We start from the raw sequence: 25,558 nt of genomic DNA on the forward strand, positions 1-25,558 counted from the left end.
AAGAAATAATGTGGTTCAATCAGCATCTATACTCCAGAGTTCTTTTTTTTTTTCTTGGATTTGGAGATCCTCTTCTATCATGAGTTCCCTGGAACTCTTCTGTACCATTGCATTGGTGAGAAGAATATAGTCCGTCACAGTAGGTCAACACTCAATGTTGATGATACTGTGTACAATGTTCTTCTGGTTCTGCTCATCTCACTCATCATCAGTTCACGTAAGACCCTCCAGGTTTCTCTGAACTCCTCCTGCTCATCATTTCTTACAGCACAATAGTATTCCATTGTATTCATATACCACAGCTTGTCCAGCCATTCCCCAATTGATGGGCACCCCCTCAACTTCCAATTCCTTGCTACCACGTAAAGAGCAGCTATAAATATTTTTGTACATGTGGGTCCCTTTCCCCCTTCCATGATTTCTTTGGGCAAAAGACCTAAAAGTGGGATTGCTGGGTCAAAGGGTATGCACAGCTTTATAGCCCTTTGGGCATAATTCCAAATTGCTCTCCAGAATGGTTGGATCAGCTCACAGCTCCACCAACAATGCATTAGTGTTCCAATTTTCCCACAGCTTCTCCAACATTTATTATCTTCCTTTTTTGTCATTTTAGCCAATCTGATAGGTCTCAGGTGGTACCTCAGAGTTGTTTTAATTTGCATCTCTCTAATCATTAGAGATTTAGAGCATTTTTTCATATGGGAATAGATAGCTTTGGTTTCTTTATCAGAAAACTGCCTGTTCATATCCTTTGACCATTTCTCAATTGGGGAATGGCAGTCTTCCATTCTTAAAGTGTATAGAATGAGATCTTAAAAAGAGCTTCTGCCTTCCACTGAAGGAGAAGCAGAATCCTCTCAGACACACCGAGAAACAGTGCGGCAGGCGGAGAGAGAGCCAGCCCTGCAGCACAGAAGCTCTGGATTCGAGTCCTCCTCCGCTCCCAAATGACAAGAAGGCGCCATCTGGCATCGGCACCGGCACCGGCACCAGCAAAGACTCAGCCGAGGAAAGCGCAGGTTCGGGCCTTGGCAGCTGCCCTTCAGAGGCAGGACGCGCGGGTCCTGAGGCGGCTGAGACTCTTACCTGATATCCTCTGCCAGGAAGGAGCAGTCACTAGCCTCGTAGCTGTAAATGATGGTGCCAGGGAACTCGAGGAGGGGAAGGTCATCTTCCAGAACACTCCTCTGAAGAGATAAGCCACAGGAAATCCAAGTCAGAAAAGGCATGCAAATGACTAGCTCGGGTTTCCTCCTCTGACTTTCTCTAGCGAGCTCCAATTATACAAACACAATTCAATCAACATGTCCTGAGCACCACCTGGTGGGCTACAAAAATGAGAAATGGTGGGCAAAAAAGATCCTGCCCTCCGGGGTCTTCTATGCCAGGGAGAGAAGGGAAGAGGGGGAGGAAGGAAAGGAGGCTGAAGGGGAGGGTGGAGATGAGGGAGAGAAAGAAGGGGGAAAGAAAGGAGGAGGGAGAAAGGGAAGGGGGGAAGAAAGGAGGAAGAAAAGAGAGAAAGGGGGAAAAGGAGGAAGAGAGAGAAAGGGGGGAAAGGAAGGAGAGAGAGAAAGGGGAGAAAGGAGGAAGAAGAGAGGGAAGGGGGAAGGAAGGAGGAGGGAGAGAGGGAAGGAGTGGGGAAGGAAGGAGGAGGAAGAAGGGGCAGTTTGTTGGCACAGTAGATAAAGCACCAGTCCTGGATTCAGGAGGACCTGAATTCAAGTCCAGCCTCAGACACTTGATATTTACTAGCTATGTGACCCTGGGCAAGTCACTTAACCCTCACTGCCCCACCAAAAAAAAAAAAAAAAAAGGGAAGGAGGAGTAAGAAGAGGGAGAATGGGGAGGAGAAAAGGGGGGAAGAGGGAGGGAGGGAGCAAGAACTAATACTGAGGGAGGGGAAGAGAAAGTAAGGGCCTTTGCACAAGGCAGCTGGACCCACCCTGTGTTCTAAAGCAAGCAAGGGCTTCTAGGAGGCAGAAATCACTCCGAAGGGAGGACCTTGGCTTTCCGGCGTTCACGCCCTGACGAGGCACGAGGCAGGGTATCTTCCTTCCCCATTTTCCTTGTCTGTGTCTAACACTGCAGCTGCTGACCCCGCACTGGCCTCCCTGGGCTTTAGAACCTCGGGGCCCTGTCTGCTTCAGAGCACCAGCTCCCCAGCACCCCCCCAACCATCCTGTCCTTTAGGCCAAAGCCAGCCCCTCCACCTTGCCTTATCATAGCTGCTCCAATATCTTCCCCTCTGCCACCCTCCTGCAGTCGTTCCCCACCTCTCCTGTCTCCACCAACTCCCTCTGGGCAGCTCCACACAGGCCCATATCTACCCCAGCCTTAAACACTCCCTTGAGCTCACTCACCTCCCCCCAGCCCCCCAGCCTACTGCAAGACTCCCTAAAGAGCCCAGTGCCAGGGGGCTGCCTCTGTCTGCTCACCTCTCAGCCCCTGCATCCCGGATTCTGTCCTCATAATCAGACTCAAACTACTCCTAGGTTCTCCAAGCTCTGCTGAGAGCTCCATATAACAGCCTGGTCTTAGCCCCCATCTTCCACGCAGGCCCTAGTCAGCTCTCCTGGCTCAGCCTTGGCCTCAGGCCTCTGCTCCCCTTGGGCCTCCGTCTGGCCCCCTCTCCTCCCAGCTGTCCCACCTCTCCTCAGCTTCTCTGGGGGAACAGCCAGCCTCTTCCTCATTCAAGGTCCTCTCCTCTCTCAACACACAATTCTCGGAGAGCTCCCTCAGCAATTATCATCTCTCTACAGATGACACTCAACTTCATACAGCATCAATTAATCACCTGCTAGATACTTCCTGCTGTAGCTCTCCCAGGGGCTCTCTTCCAAACCTCTGCCCTGTTTCTGCTAAGGACCACCCTTCCTGTCACCAAGGGTGCCCTGGACACTTTCCACCTCCTTATCCCTACACCTCCAGTCTCTCAAGCCCTTCCTTTTCCAGTCATGTGCCCACCAGATAGAGCAGGCCTTCCCATCTTCACCCCTGAACCACCCAAGCCACCTGCTGCCGGGCCTCCCTGATTACGGTCTCCCTTCTACCCCATCCATCCCCAACGTGACTGCCAGGATCATCTCTGTAAAGCACAGGGCTGACCATAAATGCTGGTCGCCTGACTAGATCCTGGTTGTCCAGAGGATACAATTAAAAGCCCATGGCTGGGCACTTGAGACTTCCCACAACAGGGTTCTTACCCACCTTTGCAGCCTTTCTCACAGTACTCTTCAACATCCATGGAGTTCCAGCCAAATACACCATCAACCACCCCCAAAACCCAACACTCTTATCTCCCAGCTCCATGGCTGTGTACAAGTGGTTCCCTATGCCCAAAACAGGCTTCTTCATTTCTATAGCTCAGAAACCTTCAAGATGCAGCAAGGACTCCCTCCGCAGGATACTTTCCCTGACCCTCCACTTATTAATAATGCCCTCTCCTCCTCAATTTTCCTTATGCTACATTTATCTCCTCAAGAAAATGTAAGCTCTCGTGTGAATTATACCAACCATTCTAGAAAGTAATCTGAATTATGCTGGGCAAATGATAAAAGCACCCATACCCTCTGCCCAGGGGAGCCGAGGCAAGGCAGCCACCCAAGGAGCTCAAGAGATCAAAGTAAAAAGATCATATATACAATCAGCAGAGCAGCCTTTTTGTAGCAACAAAGAACTAGAAACAAAGTAAATGCTCATCAATTTGGGAACAGAGAAATGGAATGGGATTCACTGTAAGCAGCAATGAACATGAGGAATTCAAAGAAGCAAAGGAAGATTTATATGAACTGGTGCCAAAAAAAAACCCCAGGAAAACAACTTCAGCAAAGAACACAATGCTGTAAATCAAAACAATGGGGGAAAACCCCACTAAACCCTGTGTAATTGTCACGACCCAGCCTGGCCCCAAAGGGGCCAGAAGGAAATTATTCTCCCTCCCTCCCATCCCTGGCACTGTAAGGAGCCAGTCTGGTCATGAACTGGGTGGCGAGTTCTGCTGGACGGCTGCAGGCTTTTTTCCTCTATTCTTTGTTACAAGGGATGGCCAGGGGAAAGGTCGGGTGCTGAGGGAGAGGGAGGATAACTTTCAGAGAGGAAGCTGATGTAAAAACAAGAGATGACAACAAAAATGAAAAATGAAACAAAGCTTCTTAATCTAAGGCTACTGAAGGTTAGGAGTGTGTGTCACTGTCTTCACACTGCCCAGGCCTGGCACAGTGCCCCCCAGCAGTAGGCACAAGATAAATAAGGGCCAATTTAAGTGACTCATGGTCACTTTCACCATGAGGATTACATGAAATTATTTAAAAACAAAATTATCTAGAGTACTAAGAGTAGAGGAATGAGAATTCTTTATAAACTACTACTCAGCAATTTTTATGTCTCAGTTCACAACACAAACAATCCTACAATTACAAGTGAACAATGGCTAATGAAGGATGGGTGCTTTGACAGAGGATCAGACTTAAATTGTTCATGGAGCCAGGTTCCCACAGGTGCATCAGTCAGCCTAGGTTATCAACAGCAAAGCTGAAAGCCAGCAACAACAGACTGAGAAAGCCAAGAAAAGGCTGTCCATGTGGATGAAACACAGCACATTCACAAGAGAAAATATTAACAGAAAAAAAAAGTCCCCTAATAACCTCACGTGAAAATCACTCTGATGAGTAACAAACCTTTCTTTTATCTGAATCACCTCCCTTCTGTGTGGCAGACATCCACTCAGGAAGTTTCCGTGCTTGGAGAGTCCGTGTCACCGTATCTTCACTCATCCTGAGAAATTTCTGGTTCTTAAAATGAGAAAAAAACAAAAAAACAAAGATTCAGCCAGGACGGGGAGGGACCTTGAGAAAAAGCCTCAGGAAGCTGAGCTGGAGGAAGTGGGCAACCTTAGCCTGTGAAGAGCAGATAACCACAGCAGGGTGGGTTGCTGAAGGGCAGTTGCACAGGCAAGGGAGAATACGCCTTATGTTGGAACCCTGAGGCTGAACAGAGAGCAAAGCACCAGAAAAGACTCTGGCTCAACGGAAGAGGAACGTGGCGCTTAAGGTGGAACTGGCCACCTCAGACAGCCTCCTGGGAAGGCTGAACATCCACCTGACGGACCCCAAAGATCCTCCCTGACATTGGGTGATTCACAGAATAAACTCCCACCATGAGTCTGGGAGCAAAGTTGTCAGACGTGCCCAGTGTGAATGGAGACAGAACCAGTCGCTCGCTAAAGTAAATCCCTGCATCTTGCTCTACACGCCATTAATGGGGGAGGGTTTGCAAAGCAGCAGCAACAGGAAAACAAAAAAACTCAAATGTATTTTAAAAATAGCATCTAGACAATGGACGACGTGAGCCTTAGGGTCACTTCCAAGTCTGAACATCTGTAGTTTTGTGGGGGGGGGGGGGTTGCCTTCAAAGAATGACACTGAACTCATGAACAATGAAAATGTTCAGCTATGTAAAGGATTTCTCTGGTGAAGGTGAACACATAACTTAAATGTCATTCGTTACTTGGCTCCATTAACCTGTTCTCAAAAAAGCTCAGTAAAGCCACCTGCTATCGCCTTTCCACAAGCCCATTAGGAGACTGGACACTGCGCTGCAGGCCATTCACTCAGCAATACTACTGACACAGAGATCAAAAAAGAGGAAAAAAATCCAGATGTACAAAAATAGCAGCTTGATTTGTGGTGGATAATAACTGGAAGCCGAGGCGATGCCCACCGACTGCGGAAAGGCTCCACGAGGTCTGGTATTGGAACGGGATCGGATAGTACTGGCCCAGAAGAACTGATAAAGGGGATGGTTTCAGAGAAACCTGGGAAACTCACATGATCTGACGCAAAGTGAAGAGAACGGAACCAAGAGAGCTACCTACATGGTAACAGCAAACAGTCAGACTTAGGAACTGACCAATCCGGCGATCTACCTCAGGATTCACATGATACATGCTCTCCACCCACGGAAAGAGAGAGGATGGATTCCAAGGGCAGGTGGTGACTTTTTTTCAATGGGGCCAATGAAAGAATTTGTTTTTCTTGACTATACATTTTTGTACCAGGAGTTTTGTTTTTCTTGCTTTCTCAATTGGGATGAGGGTGAGGAGGAGGTGAGGAGGAAGGAAGACACATTTGGAAATCAAATACATTTGAACTGTAAAAAAAAATTTAAGTGTTCCTTTAAAAAAAAAAACACACATATCACCGCAGGAAGAACACACACCATTCCCAAGGCACTCAATTCCACTAAATTCTACAGATTCTGATACAGGCAGATGCTTCTGATTGGGCCTCAAAACCAAGCTATACAAGACTCAGCTGAAGAAATCAGGGATGCTTAGTCTGGGGAAGTGACGAGAGAGGACCAAGTCTGTCTTCAGTATTAGAAGGGCTGTCGGGTGGACAAGAGAAAAGCTGGGCTCTGCTTTCCCCATAAGGATCCAAAAGCAACAGTCAGGCCAGGCTGGGGGTAGGGGAGAGTATGTTGCCATGAGGCCAAGGCTTCGCTTTAGGAGAAACTTCTCCACCACTGGAGTTATACAAAAACAGAATGTGCTCCTAAGGAAGCACCTTCCCCATCACTAGAGATCTTACAACAGAAGAATGCCCTTTAATTGAATGTGGGCTGTAAAGGTCTGTCTAAGTACGGGCTGGAGGAGATGAACTCTGAGGGTGACCTGCCACTTTGAGAATTTGTGCCCCCTGCTGTGATGCCAACACGCTCCTAAGGAACGTCCCAAATGCAGAGGGACCTATCCTTGAGGACAATTACAGGAGACAAAGTCACCTACAAAACAACTCTGAAAGACCTGCAAACTCTAACAAACAATGACGAAACATGATTCAAGAGAACTCCTGAGGAAACATGATCCTCACACGTCCTCTTGGAGAAGGAATGGCCTCAGGGGGCAGACTGGGATAATACACTTGTGGCCTTGGCCAATGCAGACATTTTTGTTTGACTGACTGTGCACTTTGATGGGAGGAGTTCTGCAATTCCTTCTTTTTTACTTCCTTCCTCCCCTGCCAGCGGGTGGGAGAGAAAATAAATTTTTGTCAATTGAAAAAGCTAAATTAACAAAATCCCTTAGGTCCCATCACATTTCATTTCCACTGAGGGTGGAATTCTCTATAATCATGTCTGCTGACCTGAATGACCCCTAGTGGAAGCCACCACCAAGGTAAATGGCACAGGGGCAGCTAGGTGGTGCAGTGGATAGAACACCGGCCTTGGAATCAGGAGTACCTGAGTTCAAATCCGGCCTCAGACACTTAACACTTACTAGCTGTGTGACCCTGGGCAAGTCACTTAACCCCAATTGCCTCACTAAAAAAAAAAAAAAACAAAGGTAAATGGCACAGCTCTGCCAGTTTCCATGGATCCAGAGAGAAAGGAAATATAAAGGGCTTCCAACATCATGCAAAATTCCAGGTCTGGACACATGCAAGTCCAGAACAAGAGCAGCCCAAGATGAAATGGGAAGGGGTAGCTAGGTAGCACAGTGGATAGAGTACCAGCCCTAGATTCAGGAAGACCTCAGTTCAAATCCAGCCTCAGACATTTAACACTTACTAGCTGTGTGACCCTGGGCAAGTCACTTAACCCCAAATGCCTCACCAAAAAACCAAACAAACAAAAAGAAGAAATGGCAGCAGGGGGAAACACTTCACACAGTTAACCTGAAAATGTGTGCACGGTACATGCAGGCGCACATACACACACAATACAAAAATATCAACAGCCTTTGACAACTCTCACTTAAGAGTAAGGGAATGAGGCAAAACCAAGATGTACAGACGGTGACCTTCAATAAGGCTTTCCGCCCACAGCAGGGTTAAAATGAACGCTGTGCCCAGCAACATGGTGAACTGAGGCAGCTGTCTACACCAGGATTACCTTTGCTTAAAAGGCCTAACTGATGTTGGAGGCCAGCCAAGACATTCTTCCCCAAAAACCTATGCCAGTGTTCTTTTTCTATGTCCTCTAAACTAAAACACCAAGAAGCATTTATTAAATGCTTAACTATGTGCATGTCCAGCAAGATGGCGTCTTGGCCCTCAAGGGACTTCCGTTCTGATGGAGGAAGATAATTTGGGTCTGGCCTTGGCACCGGGAGCAGCGCCTGGGCTTCAGAGGACCCTGTGAAGCTGGCTCCACCCTCCCTCGCTGCCCTTCCAGCTGTTCAGGCCAACCAAGATAAGATGGCCTCTGCTCCCCCCTGCCTCCCGCGTGCCTCTGCACTGGCTATAACCCCTGCCAGACACGCTCTCCCTCATCCCTGCTGGCTTGTCACCCCTCAGCTCCACTCCCTGCTCCAGCCCTCCCAGAGCTGCCTTGTGTTCATTCTGCACATGCCTGGAGGTATCCATGCCTCTCCACATGACAAGTTAGCTCTCTGTGGGCAGCAATAACGTCACTTTTTGCCTCAGAGTCCCCACACCTCCCAAGGGCCTGGAGCATTAGTAGGCATTTAATGAAGGCTGGCTGGCTGGCTGGCTCACTGCTTGGATCCTGCCATCTATAAGCTTGCAGGCACTCGGCCTGGAATTCAAGTGATTCAGGAGGTCCAGAATATGCAAGGCAGGGTTTCAATTTCCTGCTTCACTGGTATAAACAAAGCTTCCGTGTCTCCAATGAGACAGGCCAGAGTAAAATCACATTGCACACAAAAGAGAGGTTACATGGATGCATTCAGGAGATACTCTAGCAGCTCTGAGACTCTAGGAATTCGAACCAGCCAGCCTTGCAGCCTTCCAATGAGGAGACCCTGAGCAGCACCTTCCACACCCGGACAGCTCCATGGCTAGGAAGCCTCCCTTACATGGAGCCAGTGCCCTGGGCTGGCTGAGAGACTTGAAAGCAAAGTGAATTCTCTCTTCCCGGGATTTAGCCCCTGACCAAGCTCCACAGCCCAACTTCCTGTGGCCACCCCTCCTCCAGGAGTTAGCAATAGCCTTCTTTGCACACAGCCCTCTGGGTGTGCTCTGAACAGGTCTGGCACCTCCCCCTGCTCAGAACATCAGTAATTCGGATGCTCTTCACGTAGCCAGGTATCTAATGAGGATCATACTGGTGATGCGTACGGAGACTAGCATCCATCAGGATCCCCTCATCTGTACTGAGGTCCTGTCCACCTAGGGTTCCTTCCTCAGGTCTTCTGAAGTTGGCTTCTGAACCCCAAATATTGCTGCTGTTCAGTCATGTCTGATTCTTCACAACCCTACTGTCTGTCCATAGGGTTTACTTATCAAAGGGACCGGAGCGGTTTGCCATTTCTTTCTCCAGTGGATTAAGGCAAACAGGGTTAAGTGACTTGCCCAGGGTCACACAGTCAGTGAGTGTCTGAGGTCACATTTGAATCTTCCCGACTCCAGGTCCAGTGCACTATCTACTGAGCTTCCTAGCTGTTTTATACCCAGGCACAAGCCTTTTCAAATGATTCTTATTAAAGGGAATAGCCAATATTACAAGAGGTATGAAATGACAAGCCTATCAGCACACTATTAGTGGACCCGTGACTTTTTAAGCACTCCGGAGAGCCATTTGGAATAATGCCAAGACAAGTTCAAAAACATCTACACCCTTTAACCCTGCAATCCCTCTATTAGGCATGTTCCACGAGGAAGTCCCAGGCAGAAAGGTCCCATTTACTCCCAAAAGACTTACATCAGCCCCTCTGTGGCAACAAAAGACTGGAAACAGGAGAGACCCCCATGGCTGGGTGAGCTGTGGTATATGAATGTAATGGCATATTACTGCCCAACGGGAATGGGTAACACAGGCGAGGACCACAGAAAAGCATAAGAGCTCTGTGACCTGCCTCCAAGTGCGGTGAGCAGGGTCAGAAGAACCCTAATCATCATAACTACTACAACAGAAATGGAAAGAAAAAGAAAAGAAAATGGAAATCCATGGAATCACCCATTAGGCCCACACGTCCCTCCCCCACTGCCCCCTCCTCCTCGGCAGAGACAGTACACTGGGTGCGGACCATCAGGAAAGCTGCCAGGTGCTGACTGGCTTGACTGGACCACTTTTTGTTTTCATTTTTATTCTTTGTTGCAGGGGTATTTGTCATCGAAACAAAATGCATCTACCCTTTGACCCAGCAATTCCACTTTTAGGTCTTTTGCCCAAAGAAATCATGGAAGGGGGAAAGGGACCCACATGTACAAAAATATTTATAGCTGCTCTTTATGTGGTGGCAAGGAATTGGAAGTTGAGGGGGTGCCCATCAATTGGGGAATGGCTGGACAAGTTGTGGTATATGAATACAATGGAATACTATTGTGCTGTAAGAAAGGATGAGCAGGAGGAGTTCAGAGAAACCTGGAGGGTCTTACGTGAGCTGATGATGAGTGAGATGAGCAGAACCAGAAGAACATTGTACACAGTATCATCAACATTGAGTGTTGACCTACTGTGATGGACTATATTCTTCTCACCAATGCAATGGTACAGAAGAGTTCCAGGGAACTCGTGATGGAAGAGGATCTCCAAATCCAAGAAAGAAAAAGAAAGAAAGAACTGTGGAGTATAGATGCTGATTGAACCATATTTCTTTTGTTTTGGGTGCTGTTGTTTTTTTTTTTTCTATTTTGAGGTTTTGCATCACTGCTCTGATTTTTTCTCTTATAACAGGATTAATGCAGAAATAGGATTAATGTTATTATGTGTATATATATATATGTGTGTGTGTGTATATATATATGTATGTGTATAGAGATATATAGACATAACCTATATCAGATTACCTGCTGTCTAGGGGAGGGGGGAGGGAGGGGAGGGAGGGAGAAAAATCTGAAATTGTAAAGCATGTATAAACAAAAGTTGAGAACTATCTTTACATGTAACGGAAAAAATAAAATACCTTATACATTAAAAAAAAAATGCATCAATAAACATGCTTAAATAAATAACATTTCATCTTACCTATTGCGCCCTGAAATCTTACCGCCAACTACACTGATCAGCCCTTCAGACTCTGCCAGGTTGCCGATCTCACCAGAAGGCCATTTATGCCTTATTCACATTATTGCTAACAGCCTTAAACAGCAAAGGTCAAACACCGATCCGTAAGAGACGCAACTAGTGTTGTCTCCCCTGTCCCGGGATGTCATCAAGCTATGGAGGGGCTTCAGGCCAGTTTTCCCATTTGTTCCAAACCTTTCTAACTCATATCCTGTCCCTCATGTCTGTCCATAAGGGAAGACTAGAAGAAATCAATTCTAACCCCTCATGTCCACGAGTGTTCACACAATGGAAGTGGAACTGGCCCCTCCTTCAAGCTCCCCTTTGCCTGGAGAGAAAAGCTCAAACCCAGGAGAGCAGATGACCATAACCACTCAGGGTCACAGAAGGGCATCGCCACAAGCAAAGTCACCAGCAGGAAAACCAGACCCAAGTAAGGAAATGAGGAGAGTGTGCTCTCTATAGCTAAGAAGAGTGAGTGTTCCCACCACCAAAACTACAGCTTCTTGAAAGATGAAATAACATCAAAGTATTAACACTTGATGAACCAGATATATCAATGCAAACATTTCACTATAATTTTACTCTGAAATAAAAAGGTTCATCCCGTCTCTATTTTATTTACCTTATAGACAATAAAAAGAGGGGCACAGTGAAAGGGGAAGCCTGCACCTGTTGATGCAGCTTGGTCCTTCAAGGTGGTCTAGTGTTAAGCTTTCTAAAGGACAAAAAGGTTTTTCTTAAAGACAGATTAAAAATGGGAGCAGCTAGGTGGCACAGTGGATAAAGCACCAGCCCTGGAGTCAGGAGTACCTGAGTTCAAATCTGGTCTCAGACACTTAACACTTACTAGCTGTGTGACCCTGGGCAAGTCACTTAACCCCAATTGCCTCACTAAAAAAAAAAAAAAAAGTTACGTTAGTAAAGCCAAGTCCAATCACAATCCAGAAATTAGCTCAGCCAGAATCCAGGGGACAGAGCCCTGAGGGGCTGGTGTCTGGAAGCCCCACCTGCACCTAAGTCTGGGTGATGCTAATTCTTGCTGGGATCCCAGCTGTAGGGACACATCATTTGGCTGCTCCACGTTCCTCCTCGGGACAAGGGAGATCATCATGAGCATAAGGCAGCGTTTCGATTCCCCCAGAAGCAGCCAGTACTACCATATCTGCACCATCTGGGCACTAACGCTGCAGTCACCAAAGTTCAGGTAACATGGAGGGACAACCTTCTTCTCAACCAGTTTTAAATTTAGAACTGAAGGCTCTAAGTGAAAAAGGAAGCCTCTCAGAAGGTAGCCTGGGCTCGTGACAGCTTATAAATTCCGATCCCTGAAAACTACCGGGCCAAGGCCATGAAGCCCCATTTCTGCCACAGAGATGGGCCTGCCTGATGAGCAAAAGACTGAGCAGCATCAAGGCCACCAAGTGCTGAACAGGATTCAAGAAACGAAAGCCCTCACACACAGACAATAGGATGACTGAACCAAAGTGCATGTTTACAAGGTGCTCTGATGGCCATTTATTCCACTGAAGAAGGGCTGAAGTAAACCGGGCCAGGTTTCCACACATTCCATACAAATGCTTAACTGTACAGTGAATGTCCAAAGTAATGTTCAGGGGCAGCTAGATGACGCAGTGGTTTAAGCACCAGCCCTGGATTCAGGAGTACCTGAGTTCAAATCCGGCCTTAGACACCTGACACTTACTAGCTGTGTGACCCTGGGCAAGTCACTTAACCCTCACTGCCCTGCAAAAAAACCCAAAAAACAAAACAAAGTAATGTTCAAAGAGTCATTCCCTCAATTATCCACTCTGTTATGATATGGCCTTACAATGGGAATTTCTGGGATTCCTCTCAATTGTCTAATTTCACCTTATAAAATGTAAACGGCTATAAAAAGCGTGCGGAGTAAATATGGCCTGGATTAGAAACAGATGCACTTAGTTCCAGGCCCTACTTCAGAGGATCAGGAAAGGGCATAAAATCCAACTGGAAGAGGGCAGATTCCCCACTTGGGACAGCTTCAATATGAAGAGTGAAGAGCAAAGGAACCTGAGAGAGATGCCACCAGCAGGAGGCAGTGACTGCAATCACCCAGTCAAATGGCGATGAGGGTCTGAACTCAACTGGTTTCCAGATGATTGGAGAGAAGGGAGCGAATGTCATGTCAGAGATGTGGCGCAGCTAGAGTCAAGGCCTGGTGAGTGATGGGCTATCCAAATCTTGGGATGATAACTCCACAATGGACAACCTGGCTAACTGGAAGGACAGAGGTGCCCCTGACAGAACGAGGCAAAGGCAGAAGATGAGTGGGTTATTGGAGAGGGCCGGAGACGATGAGTTCCATCTGGGACATGCTGACTTTGAGATTCCTACCGAAAATCCAGTTTGAAATGCCCAGTGGGTAGGGAAGAGAGGTCAGGATGGGATGTATGAATCGGCAAGTCAACCATGTTGGATCCATGAGAGCTGATGAGGTCACCATGAAAGTGATACCAGAGGAGACAAGAGGGCCCCAGACAGAGCCTTGGTGAGGGAGGCCACAGGGAGAAGACGACAAGAGGAAGGAAACCACACTCACGGCCAAATGCAGAACCTATGTTAAAATAGGTAGAAAGTGGAAAAAGACTCTTCCCTGATGTTCCTAGACCAAAGATCCCAGAAGGTGCCTAAACCAGCCAACACAGCTTCCCTGCCACACAGGCAGCAAATGGCACGGTCAATGAGGGCAACAGATCTACAAATCTCAGCAGAGTTAGACAGTTGAATGCAGCTGAATGCAGGGCTGGATGTGGCTTCACAAAGACCCAAGTCCAAATTCTGCCTCACTAAATAACTGTATGTTGCTGGACCAGTTACTTAACTTTTCTCAGCCTCAAGTTTCCTCATCTCTAAAATGCTGATAATAATAGCACCCACTACCTTTCACAGGGCTGCTATGAGGATAAAATGTGGCAATGTACTATATAAATGCCAAGTATTCTTAAGGCTAATAAGAATAAAGAAATCCTAATATAAATATATATAAATATAGTCTAAATCTAGATACCCAAATATCCAGGGTAGAAACAGGAACTCTCTAACCACTGGGAACAGAGACTCTAAGGATAAAAATGAGTTCTCCACAAGGACTCCCAGAAATGAAGCAAGAGACTGAAAATAAAATCAAGAAGGAAAGACTGGGGAATCAGGTACCGCTAGGGCCCCAAGTTTCTCCAATGTTGTTCATTATTTCCCTTGAGTTTCCTGACCTTGTTTATTTTTTTCTAGTTCTTTAAAATAACCATTTGATAATTTTATTGGTTGGGCAATGAGTTAGCAAATAAATTTAGGTAAGAGAGTCATCTTTGATCTTTGGAAAGGAAAACCGTTTATGACCAAACAAGAGATAGAGAATATTATAAAATGCCAAATGGATGATTTTGATTACATTAAATTAAAAAAAAATTTTGTACAAACAGAAGCAATGCATCCAAAATTAGAAAGGAGGCAGAAAGCTGGGAAACAATTTTTGTGGCCAGTACTTCTGATAAAGGCCTCATCTCTAAAATATATAGGGAACTAAATCAAATTTATAAGAATCCAAGTCATTCCCCAATTGAGAAATGGTCAAAGGATATGAACAGGCAGTTTTCTGATGAAGAAATCAAAGCTATCTATTCCCATATGAAAAAATGCTCTAAACCTCTAATGATTAGAGAGATGCGAATTAAAACAACTCTGAGGTACCACCTGACACCTATCAGATTGGCTAAAATGACAAAAAAGGAAAATAAATGTTGGAGAAGCTGTGGGAAAATTGGAACACTAATTCATTGTTGGTGGAGCTGTGAACTGATCCAACCATTCTGGAGAGCAATTTGGAATTATGCCCAAAGGGCTATAAAGCTGTGCATACCCTTTGACCCAGCAATACCACTTTTGGGTCTTTTCCCCAAAGAGATCATGGAAAGGGGAGAGGGACCTACATGTACAAAAATATTTATAGCTGCTCTTTATGTGGTGGCAAGGAATTGGAAGTTATGGGGATGCCCATCAATTGGGGAATGGCTGGACAAGTTGTGGTATATGAATGTAATGGAATACTACTGTGCTGTAAGAAACGATGAGCAGGAGGAGTGTAGAGAAACCTGGAGGGTCTTGTGTGAGCTGATGATGAGTGAGATGACCAGAACCAGAAGAACATTGTACACAGTATCATCAACATTGTGTGTTGATCTACTGATGGACTATATTCTTCTCACCAGTGCAATGATACAGAAGAGTTCCAGGGAACTCATTATAGAAGAAGAGCGCCAAATCCAGGAGAAAAAAAAAACTATGGAGTATAGATACTGAATGAGCCATATTATTTCTTTTGTCTTTGGTGCTGTTGTTTTTCTATTTTGAGGTTTTTTGTCATTGCTCTGATTTTTCTCTTATAACATGACTAATGCAGAAATATGTTTAATGTTACTATGTGTGTATGTGTGTGTGTATATTATATATATATATATATATATATATATATAAAACCTATATCAGATTACCTGATGTCTAGGGGAGGGGGGAGGGAGAAAAATCTGAAATTGGAAAACTTGTATAAACAAAAGTTGAGAACTATCTTTACATGTAACAGGAAAAAAATAAAATACTTTATTACAAATTTTTTTTTTTTAGTGAGGCAATTGGGTTTAAGTGATTTGCCCAGGGTCACACTGCTATTAAGTGTTAAGTGTCTGAAGCCGGATTTGAACTCAGGTACTCCTGACTCCAGGGCCGGTGCTCTATCTACTGCGCCATCTAGCCGCCCCTATTACAAATTTTAAAAAAAAGATATACTGACTCATCTTACCCATGAGCAATTAGTATTTCTCCAAATCTTTAGGTCTATTTCTACAGTGGTTTGTTACTGTACTTCCATAGTTTGGGGTATCTTGGTAGGTAGACAACTCCCAAGTATTTTATACATTTCATTGTTATTCCAAATGGAATAAGGGTTAATGAACTCAGGATATGGAATTGGGTAATTTTTGGACATGGCCAATAAGGAAACTAACTTGCTTTATTTAACCATTTTTGGTTATGAGGAATATATTATACTTTTCCTTTTTCTCCAAGGGGTGGGAGTAGGGGAGGGAGATGGGTGAAAAGATAAAATAGATTACTATTCATTTTAAAAATAGGTATTTTTCTAAAAGGTAAGTGGTAAATTTTGCCCAAGATTAGACTCCCTAAAAACTAGAATAGACCAAACAGAAATCAAATGACTCTGTGAAACCTCAATAAATAGTATAACAAAATGAAAAGGTTGACTAACTAGAAGAAAATGTAGATACTTGATATCAAAAATTGACCTGAAAAGCACACCATGAAAATAATTTAAGAATCTATGGAATCATGATTTTTTAAAAAAGAATCAATGGAATCTCCAAGAAACCATGCCTTTTAAAAGAAATCATAAAAAAAGGCCTCATCTCTAAAATATATAGGGAACTAAATCAAATTTATAAGAACCCAAGTCATTCCCCAATTGAGAAATGGTCAAAGGATATGAACAGGCAGTTTTCTGATGAAGAAACCAAAGCTATCTATTCCCATATGAAAAAATGCTCTAAATCTCTAATGATTAGAGAGATGCAAATTAAAACAACTCTAAGGTACCACCTGACACCTATCAGATTGGCTAAAATGACAAAAAAGGAAGATAATAAATGTTGGAGAAGCTGTGGGAAAATTGGACCGCTAATTCATTGTTGGTGGAGCTGTGAGCTGATCCAATCATTCTGGAGAGCAATTTGGAATTATGCCCAAAGGGCTATAAAGCTGTGCATACCCTTTGACCCAGCAATTCCACTTTTAGGTCTTTTTCCTAAAGAAATCATGGAAAGGGGAAAGGGACCCACATGTACAAAAATATTTATAGCTGCTCTTTACGTGGTAGCAAGGAATTGGAAGTTGAGGGGGTGCCCATCAATTGGGGAATGGCTGGACAAGTTGTGGTATATGAATACAATGGAATACTATTGTGCTGTAAGAAATGATGAGCAGGAGGAGTTCAGAGAAACCTGGAGGGTCTTATGTGAGCTGATGATGAGTGAGATAAGCAGAACCAGAAGAACATTGTACACAGTATCATCAACATTGAGTGTTGACCTACTGTGATGGACTATATTCTTCTCACCAATGCAATGGCACAGAAGAGTTCCAGGGAACTCGTGATAGAAGAGGATCTCCAAATCCAAGAAGAAAAAAAGAACTGTGGAGTATAGATGCTGATTGATGCTATTTCTTTTGTTTTGGGTGCTGTTGTTTTTTTTTTCTATTTTGAGGTTTTGCATTACTGCTCTGATTTTTTCTCTTACAACAGGATTAATGCAGAAATAGGATTAATGTTATTATGTGTATATATATGTGTGTATAGATATCTATATCTATATAGATATATAGATATATAGACATAACCTATATCAGATTACCTGCTGTCTAGGGGAGGGGGGAGGGAGGGGAGGGAGGAAGAAAAATCTGAAATTGTAAAGCTTGTATAAACAAAAATTGAGAACTATCTTTACATGTAACGGAAAAAATAAAATACCTTATATGTTAAAAATAAAATAAATCATAAGACAGAAACTGCCCAAATTAGAACCAGAGAACAACGTGAAGGAAAAAAGGATCCACCAATCACCTCCTAAAAAGTCTCAAAAAAAAAAAAATGACCCAGGAATGTGAAAGCCAAAGTCCAGAGCTTTCATATTATATGTGTGTGTGCGTGCATGCACATGCATGCACACGCACACCACATACACATACACACCCCTCTCTCTCCCTGAAAGGATTTCACCTGCCAAAGAATGTCATTCAAGTTCACACACTACCTGGAAGCTCCTACTAAAAATGAGGCGATAATGGAGTCATTTTATATTACAATTACCTTTTTGTGTCCTATTACATGTATGAAAATGGTCTCTTTTTTTTTCTTTTTAGAAGTTTATGGGGGCAGCTAGGTGGCGCAGTGGATCGAGCACCGGCCCTGGAGTCAGGAGGACCTGAGTTCAAATCTGGCCTCAGACACTTAACACTTACTAGCTGTGTGACCCTGGGCAAGTCACTTAACCCCAATTGCCTCACTTAAAAAAAAAAAAGAAGTTTATGTTCAGAATTGACAAATAAGTTGTTTTGGTTCTGTTTTTTTTTTTAAGCAAAAATAGAGCACACAACATTCCTCAATACAACCACAGAGATCACAGTGTCTGTCACAGGGTGGGCTTGTGATGGTCCTTAGGTATTATTCCTCAATAAAGAATTACACTCTCGGGGGGCAGCTAGATGGCGCAGTGGATAGAGCACCAGCCCTGGATTCAGGAGGACCTGAGTTCAAATCCGGCCTCAGACACTTAACACTTACTAGCTGTGTGACCCTGGGCAAGTCACTTAACCCCAATTGCCTCACTAAAAAACAAAACAAAAAAAAAAGAATTACACTCTCACACAGGGTCCAATTAGAATCAAAGTAGGCTTTTATTTGATACTAGTAAAGACTTCACCCCTCAGGGAGGAGGGCTTGGAAGCATTCTCTCACCTCCCAGAATGCAAAAGCTTTTTTTGTTTGTTTGATTTTTGTGAGGCAATTGGGGTTAAGTGACTTGCCCAGGGTCACACAGCTAGTAAGTGTTAAGTGTCTGAGGCTGGATTTGAACTCAGGTCCTCCTGAATCCAGGGCCAGTGCTCTATCCACTGAGCCACCTAGCTGCCCCCAAAAGCTTTTATAGGGGATAGATGGGGTGTCCACTTGAAAACTTCAGAGTTCTTTGGGGGGGGTGGGGGGGGAGCCTGAATGCTCGTCATATTCATTAGAGTTGAGGGAGGTTTTTTTTGAAATGATGGTCCTGACCTTTGGAGTTATCTGTCTCCTAGCTCCAGGTAGTAGCCATTCCTAAGTGACCTTCCTGTTATAGAATTTTATCTCCCCGTACTTCTTATGGATGTTCTTTGATTCCTTGATATGTCTGTGCTGTTATCTGGCTTTGCTTCTCACAGGAGAAACTTCTGATTTCTTCCAAGCCCATGTCAGTGTCCAACAATCAACTGTCAGGTGCTGCATGAAGCTGGAAAACAAAGAGATACTAAAAGAAGATGTTTGTCACCATGAAGAATGTCCAGATGGCCCAAAGAAGGATGCCCTAGAGCTGATGACGTCTTCCAAGCCCCAGGACTTCTTCAGCCTTCTTCATGGCAACTCCAAAAGGAGACAAGCACAATAATCCCAAATGAAAAATGAAACGCAAAGCAATGCCTAGTGAACAACATCCCAGCATGCCACTGGATCACGAACCCACCCCACCCCCACCCCCCCGACTTATCAGGAAATCAATAGGGACAGATCCTGCAAATGAACACAGACATAAGCCAAGAAAGGAAAAAGGGAAAGAGAACGGGCTGGACTGGACGTGTGGATGCAGGCTAAAGATTACTTGAAACCATTGCTTCACCAACTGTCAAAAACTGACAAAAACACCCTACCAGACTCCTTTGAAGAGGCAAATATGGTTCTAAAACCTAAATGGGGGAGGAAGGGGGGAAGAGAGTAAATAAATAACTAATGCTATCAATTAACATTAATGCCAACATTTGAAATTTTAAAAGGACTTGGACAATATATCCAAAAAATTATGACCAGTCTAAAACATCTTAAACGGCATGATTATAACAGCTTTCAAAAAATGCCTTTAAAAAAGCACACTCATTTATACCTAAAATCATAGACTCATTTTAATACGATAAAACATCTATCTTTAAAACCAAAGGCTACTACCCCTATTTATAATGGGGAAGCACTAGAAGGGAGCCATCCCCCTCTCCCCACCAAATTTTGACAGTTGTAGAAATGCTAGTGATAGCAATGACAAGAAAGGGAAACAGGAGAAATACAGGCCAAGGAGAACGAAGGGATCCTATCTAGTGGTGACAAGATGATTTCATAATAAAAACAAAAATCCAAAGAACCCTAAGAGAAAGCAGTCTCAGAGAGGAAGGCAGTGAGAGCTAAGAAAGAAGCCCCTCCCTATTTGTCAGCTGTCTGAAGAGTCTCACTTCCCAGCCGTTCCTTTCCTATGACTTTGGGGATCCAGAGCACCCCCATTTTGAGGATCCCTGCATTTTGTTCACACCCTATCTCATTATCCCATTAGGCTGTCAATACAAGGAACACAAAACAGGCCGTGCCACGGTATCCTGGTGAGGAGCCTGTTCTGATAAAGTCTCCCTCCCTCGTCCTCCCGTCCTCACCCTCAAACTCAGTAAAAGGTTATTATTGCATCAGATCAGCCTTGAGCCCCAGTAACGGGACCTTGACTAGTCAACAACTTCTGCCACATCCTCTACCCTGCTCCTCACTCCTTTAAACCTTGTTTATTCAAGGAATCTTTACCTCTTCAGATGAGACAATACAACAGAGTAAATCCAATAAACCCTAAATAGTCCAAAAAAACCCCAACAAACAAACAAACCCCCCCCACACCCTCAAGCATCAGCAAAGAAGTCATTAACAAAAAAGGGTATAGGGGGCAGCTAGTTGACACAGCGGATAAAGCTCGGCCCTGGATTCAGGAGGATGAGTTCAAATCCAGCCTCAGACACTAGACATTTACTAGCTATGTGACCCTGGGCAAGTCACTTAACCCTCATTGACCCACCAAAAAAAAAAAAACAACAAACAAACAAATTATGCAAAAAAAGGGTACCATTAAATTCATCAGCAGTTATATTTAGCAACAATAAATTAAGTACAAAAGGAAATTCCATTTAAAATAACTCTTAAATGCATAAAATGATACTCAACCCATATATTGAAGAATCTGGAATATAACATTTGTTGTCATGCAACATATCGGTTTTATTATTTTTCGTTTTCTTCCATTTTTGTTGCAAGAGAAGGTTTACTGGGTAGGTAAGAGGAAGCTATATAAATCCAATACAAAAACAGGCCACATTTTTTCTGTCAGAATCACGGTAGAAGCAACATCTACCAAGGTCCCTGCCAAGGAGGGGACACTAACTGGTCTCCAAGATGCAGGTGGCTGAGAAGATGTAAGGCTCAAAGCACTTAGTAGCATCCTGGCTCCCTGTGCATGATGGGCCGAGCACAAGGAGCAGGAGGTGGAGTTCTCAGCCAGGTGCACCTTCATCACAAATGAGGAGGCTGGAGCAACATCCAGCAGCATTAAGGCTGCACCACTACTGAATATCCTTTCTAGGCTAAGGTCATGGAGCTAGGAAGACCCCAGTTCCAATGGCACCAATACAGCTGTATGACCCATAGCAAGTCCCGACCTGCCGGCCTCAGATTCCTCCCGATAACACACACCCAACACGGTGATAATAGTAACACTTACCCTCCCTGGGTTTTTTGTGAAGATAGGATATTTGTAAAGCTCTTTGTAAACCTTAAATCGCTATATCGATGTTAGCCATCAGTATTATTATTAAAGCTCCTTTGGTTAAATGTTCATCCCATTTAGTAGGAGCGCCAGTCTGGGCCACTATTCCCTTAAAAGATAAGACACTCAAACTGTTCTCAACTCATTTGGCTCAGGAGATGGACACTTTGTGCCTCTTGTACAGTTTTGTGAGGAACAAAGTGCAGATGCAGCGAATGCCAGCTCCATCCTCTGGTTCTGATGGGCTGACCAAGACAGCCGCAGGAGAGCTGGACCCAAGGAAATCGATGCTGTCTGTATCCTGGCTGAGGATCCTCTCCACACTAAGGCTAAGGAGAATTCCTTTTGCAAATTGCTACAGGTGCCAAGATTACTGAGTGAGGTGGGAACTCCCTGTATCCCTCCCAAAAATTCAAAAACCACCTCAGAGTGTTGGAAGGACTTACGACCTGGATTGGGTGGGGGTGCTAGCTCCCCTAAGAACTGGAGGCTCATCGCGAATCTTGTAAAATTAAAACATTTATTAGGAGAGAAATATAAAGCCTGGGAGACAGAATCACTATGGAGACTGTTTGGATAAGTAAGAGAAGACCTGGTCTTTTGTGTTTTGTTGTTTTTTTGGTAAAACAATCCAATCCCTGCCCTCAAGGACCTTTTTTTTTGGGGGGGGGGGGGCAATGAGGGTTAAGTGACTTGCCCAGGGTCACACAGCTAGTAAGTGTCAAGTGTCTGAGGTCAAATTTGAACTTAGGTCCTCCTGAATCCAAGGCTGGTGCTTTATGCACAAAGCCATCTAGCTGCCCCCTGGTCTTTTGTGTGTTTACAAACAAAAGCAGTAGGCAAAGCAACTGGGAGGGGCAAAACAACTAGAAGGGAAACAATGGGGAAGAAGTGCCAGGGTGTGAACAGCCCCCATCCATATCAATATATCACCTCAGTTCTTTGCAGGCCGGAGGTGAGAGGCAGAGCTGCTTTTCCCTAGGGAAAGTTTAAGGGTTCCTTGGGGGCTGGGGTCCCTAGTCCCACAACAAGAACTGACGGGAGCCAGTTAGAAGCTCTGTCTCACTGGGGCAGGAGAAGCAGCTGCAGCAAGGTTCTGAGCCTTGGGGAAATCCCACAGCTAGGGCCCAGCAAAAGACCCAGAGGCTACAGCCTCACCCCAGCAGCATAGGCTAGACCTCTCCTAAGTCAGATCCAAACAGCTGGAAAGATAGTCATTGCTCATGGGTAGGCCAAACCAATAGGAAAAATGACAATTCTACCTAAATGTCTTTATTCAGTGCCGTACCAAGCAAACCATCAGAAAACTATTTTATAGCGCTAGAACAAATAATGAGTCAAAGAATATTAAGGGAATCAATAAAAATGTGAAGGAAGGTGTACCAGATCTCAAATTGTATTACAAAGTGGTAATTATCAAAACAATCTGGTACTGGCTAAGAAATATAGTGGTGGATCACTGGAGTAGATTATGTACATAATACACTATAAATCCAAACATTCCAGCTTTGGGGACAAAAACTCATTATTTGACAAAAACTGCTAGAAAAACTAGAAAGTGGTATGGCAGAAAATAGGACCAACATCTCACACCATATACCAAGGTCAAAATCGGTGCGAGAATTAGACACAAAGGGCGATTCCACAAGCAAATTAAGAGCACAAGGAATAGTTTACCTATCAGATCTATGGAAAAGGGAAGAGTTGGGACCAAACAAACTATAGAGAGCATTATGAAATGGAAAATGTAGTTCTGATTATATAAAATTAAAAAGGTTTTGCACGAACAAAAGCAACGCAACTAAAGTTCTAAGGAAAGCAGAAAACTGAGGGGAAATTTTGCAACAGATATCTTTAACAAAGGCCTCATTTCTAAGGATACAAATCATTCCCCAAATGAGAGTCAAAAGATAAAAGATATGAACAGTCGGTTTTCAGGCAATGAAATCAAAGCTATAGTAGTGGCAGCTATGTGGCACAGTGGACAGAGCACTGGCCCTGGAGTCAAGAGGACTGGAGTTCAAATCTCCCCTCAAACACTTACTAGATGTGAGACCCTGACCAAGTTACTTAACCCCAATTGCCTTAAAAATATCCAGGACCATCTCCAGTCGTCCTGATATCTTGCCACTGGACCCAGAAGTCTCTGGAGGATGTTAGTGACCTTGCACAGCCCTCCCTCACTTAAATCCAATTCAGTGCAAGTCATGACATCACCCCATTGTCATGGTCCTTTCTGAGAATGAAGGACAAACAACAACAATCTATAATCATATGAAAAAATGCTCTAAATGACTACCAATTAGAGAAATGGGAATTAAAACAACTCTGAAGTACCAAAAAAGAAAATGGTAAATGTTAGTGGGGATGTGGGAAAACTGGGACACTGGTGCACAGATGGAGTTGTGAACTGAACTATGCCCAATATGTATCCCAAATGAATAAAAAAAGGGAAAATTCTTTATTTGTAAAAACATTTATAGCAGCTCTTTTTGTGGTGGCAAAAAATTGGAAATTATGGGGATGTCATTCAATTGGGGAATGACCGAAAAGGTTTTGGTACGATTTCGATGGAATATTATTGTTATAATGACAAGCAGAATGATTTCAGAAAAACCTGACTTCCATGAACTGATGCAGAGTGAAGGGAGCAGAACCAGAAGACTATCGCACACAGTAAGAGCAATATTTGCTAAGACTTTCTCGTTTTGTTCTAGTACCACACCTAAAGCCCGTTACCTGCCTCCGTCAGCCTAAAACAGATCCCATTGCAATCCTGAAGCTCTTCTGCAGCCCCTATAACGGACACGTTCAAGCAGCTGTCCAGCAGCTCTTCATCTGAGGGTTCTCCGTCGGCATTCAGTCTTCCTCCGTTCCCACCCCCATACTTTGCCCTCCAGTGATAATGTCCCCCGCCCTGGGGTTCTAACCCTCCTCCTGGCCTCCCCAAGGTCTAAAGGCAGCCTCAGCAGAAATGCCATCTTGAGGGGGCAGCTAGGTGGCGCAGTGGATAAAGCCCCGGCCCTGGATTCAGGAGGACCTGAGTTCAAATCCAGCCTCAGACACTTGGCGCTTACTAGCTGTGTGACCCTGGGCAAGTCATTTAACCGTCATTGCCCCGGAAAAAAAAAAGAAAGAAATGCCATCTTGCCCAAGAAGCCTTTGCTGGTTTTCTCCAGTTTACCCTCCCTGTAACCCCTCGTCTGAGCATGGCTGTTGGCATATTGGCAGCCCTAGACGGCGGGGATCTCCTAGGGAGCAGGAACCGCTGGGGGGCGGCCTTTTCTGTATCCCAGAGGTGCTCCTTAGATGGGGGTGCTGTCCAAAGCCATATCCATGTCGATCTCGGGTCTGGGGGCTAGATTTTTTTCTACCCTACTTGTGTATTCTGTCCTTTCCTCAGCCCTCCCCAAAACGGGGGCAGTCCAGTCTACAATTTCTTGGAATAAAGCCCCCCAAACGCAAATCCCGCCTCCATTCAGAGGCGCCAGCCCGGGCCCCAAGCCCCAGAGGTGGAGGTGGGGGCTCTGACGGCCACATGGTTTGCGTCGTTGCCAGAACGCCCGAGGGTCTTCCCCTCCCCCAGGGACCTCGATCCTTGCCCAGCCTCAAATCAAAGAGTGGGCAGGGCCAGGGACTGGCGGAGAGGGGGAAAGGCCGTGCCCCGCGGGGGGCTTAAGGACGCTTCCCCCGCGGGCGCCCAGCGGGGCTTCCCGGGGCTCGCTGACGGAGGCGCGCAGCCGCTGTCACGGCCGGGCCCGGGCGTCCTCCCCGGCCCAGGCCCTCCCTGGCCGAGCGACCCGTCAAAGGCGCCGCAGGAAGAAAGGGGAAGCCCGCACTGGCTCTGCCCGGGGGGCCGGCGCCCCTCCCACCCCCAGGCTCGCCGCCCGAGCTCGTCCTTTACCTCGGCCGCGCGCCTCACGCCGGGACCGGCCCCGCGGGGGGCATCCTGGGCCGCCCCTCCGAGGCTCCCTGCGGCCGGGCAGGGCCCACGTGCTGCGCGCGGGAGGGGGCGTGGGCGGCCGCCGGTCGCGGGGAACTCCCGCTCGAGTGCGGGGCCGGCGCCGGGGGAAGGGCCCCCAAGGCGAGCGGCGGGAGTCGGGCTTCTCCCGCCCGGGGAGGGGCCCGAGGCAGCAGGGGCGCGGGCGCGGGGCTCTGCCTGGCCCTCGGAGGGC

General features: G+C 45.5%; 1 protein-coding gene across 10 annotated transcripts in view; it reads right to left on the bottom strand.

Annotated features, from left to right (window-relative positions):
- WRN (WRN RecQ like helicase) overlaps positions 1-25,558 on the bottom strand; it is a 101,431-nt gene that overhangs the window by 75,583 nt on the left and 290 nt on the right. For 4 of the 10 annotated variants that reach the window (XR_006353558.1, XM_043970700.1, XM_043970699.1 and 1 more), the window contains exons 1-3: positions 18,839-19,253; positions 4,677-4,790; positions 1,087-1,187 (exon numbers count right to left, since the gene is read on the bottom strand). Coding sequence is in view for 9 of the 10 variants with exons in the window: in XM_043970700.1 (XP_043826635.1) it covers positions 1,087-1,187; positions 4,677-4,772 (197 nt within the window). In the remaining variant the exon portion in view is untranslated. Of the gene's footprint in view, positions 1-1,086; positions 1,188-4,676; positions 4,791-18,838; positions 19,254-24,122; positions 24,347-25,287; positions 25,546-25,558 lie in introns of those variants that run through there. The other 6 variants (XM_043970697.1, XM_043970693.1, XM_043970695.1 and 3 more) reach the window with 5 other exon arrangements.

The sequence above is a fragment of the Dromiciops gliroides genome, chromosome 6 (genome assembly GCF_019393635.1).
Source record: "Dromiciops gliroides isolate mDroGli1 chromosome 6, mDroGli1.pri, whole genome shotgun sequence".
Taxonomy (NCBI): Eukaryota; Metazoa; Chordata; class Mammalia; order Microbiotheria; family Microbiotheriidae; genus Dromiciops; species Dromiciops gliroides.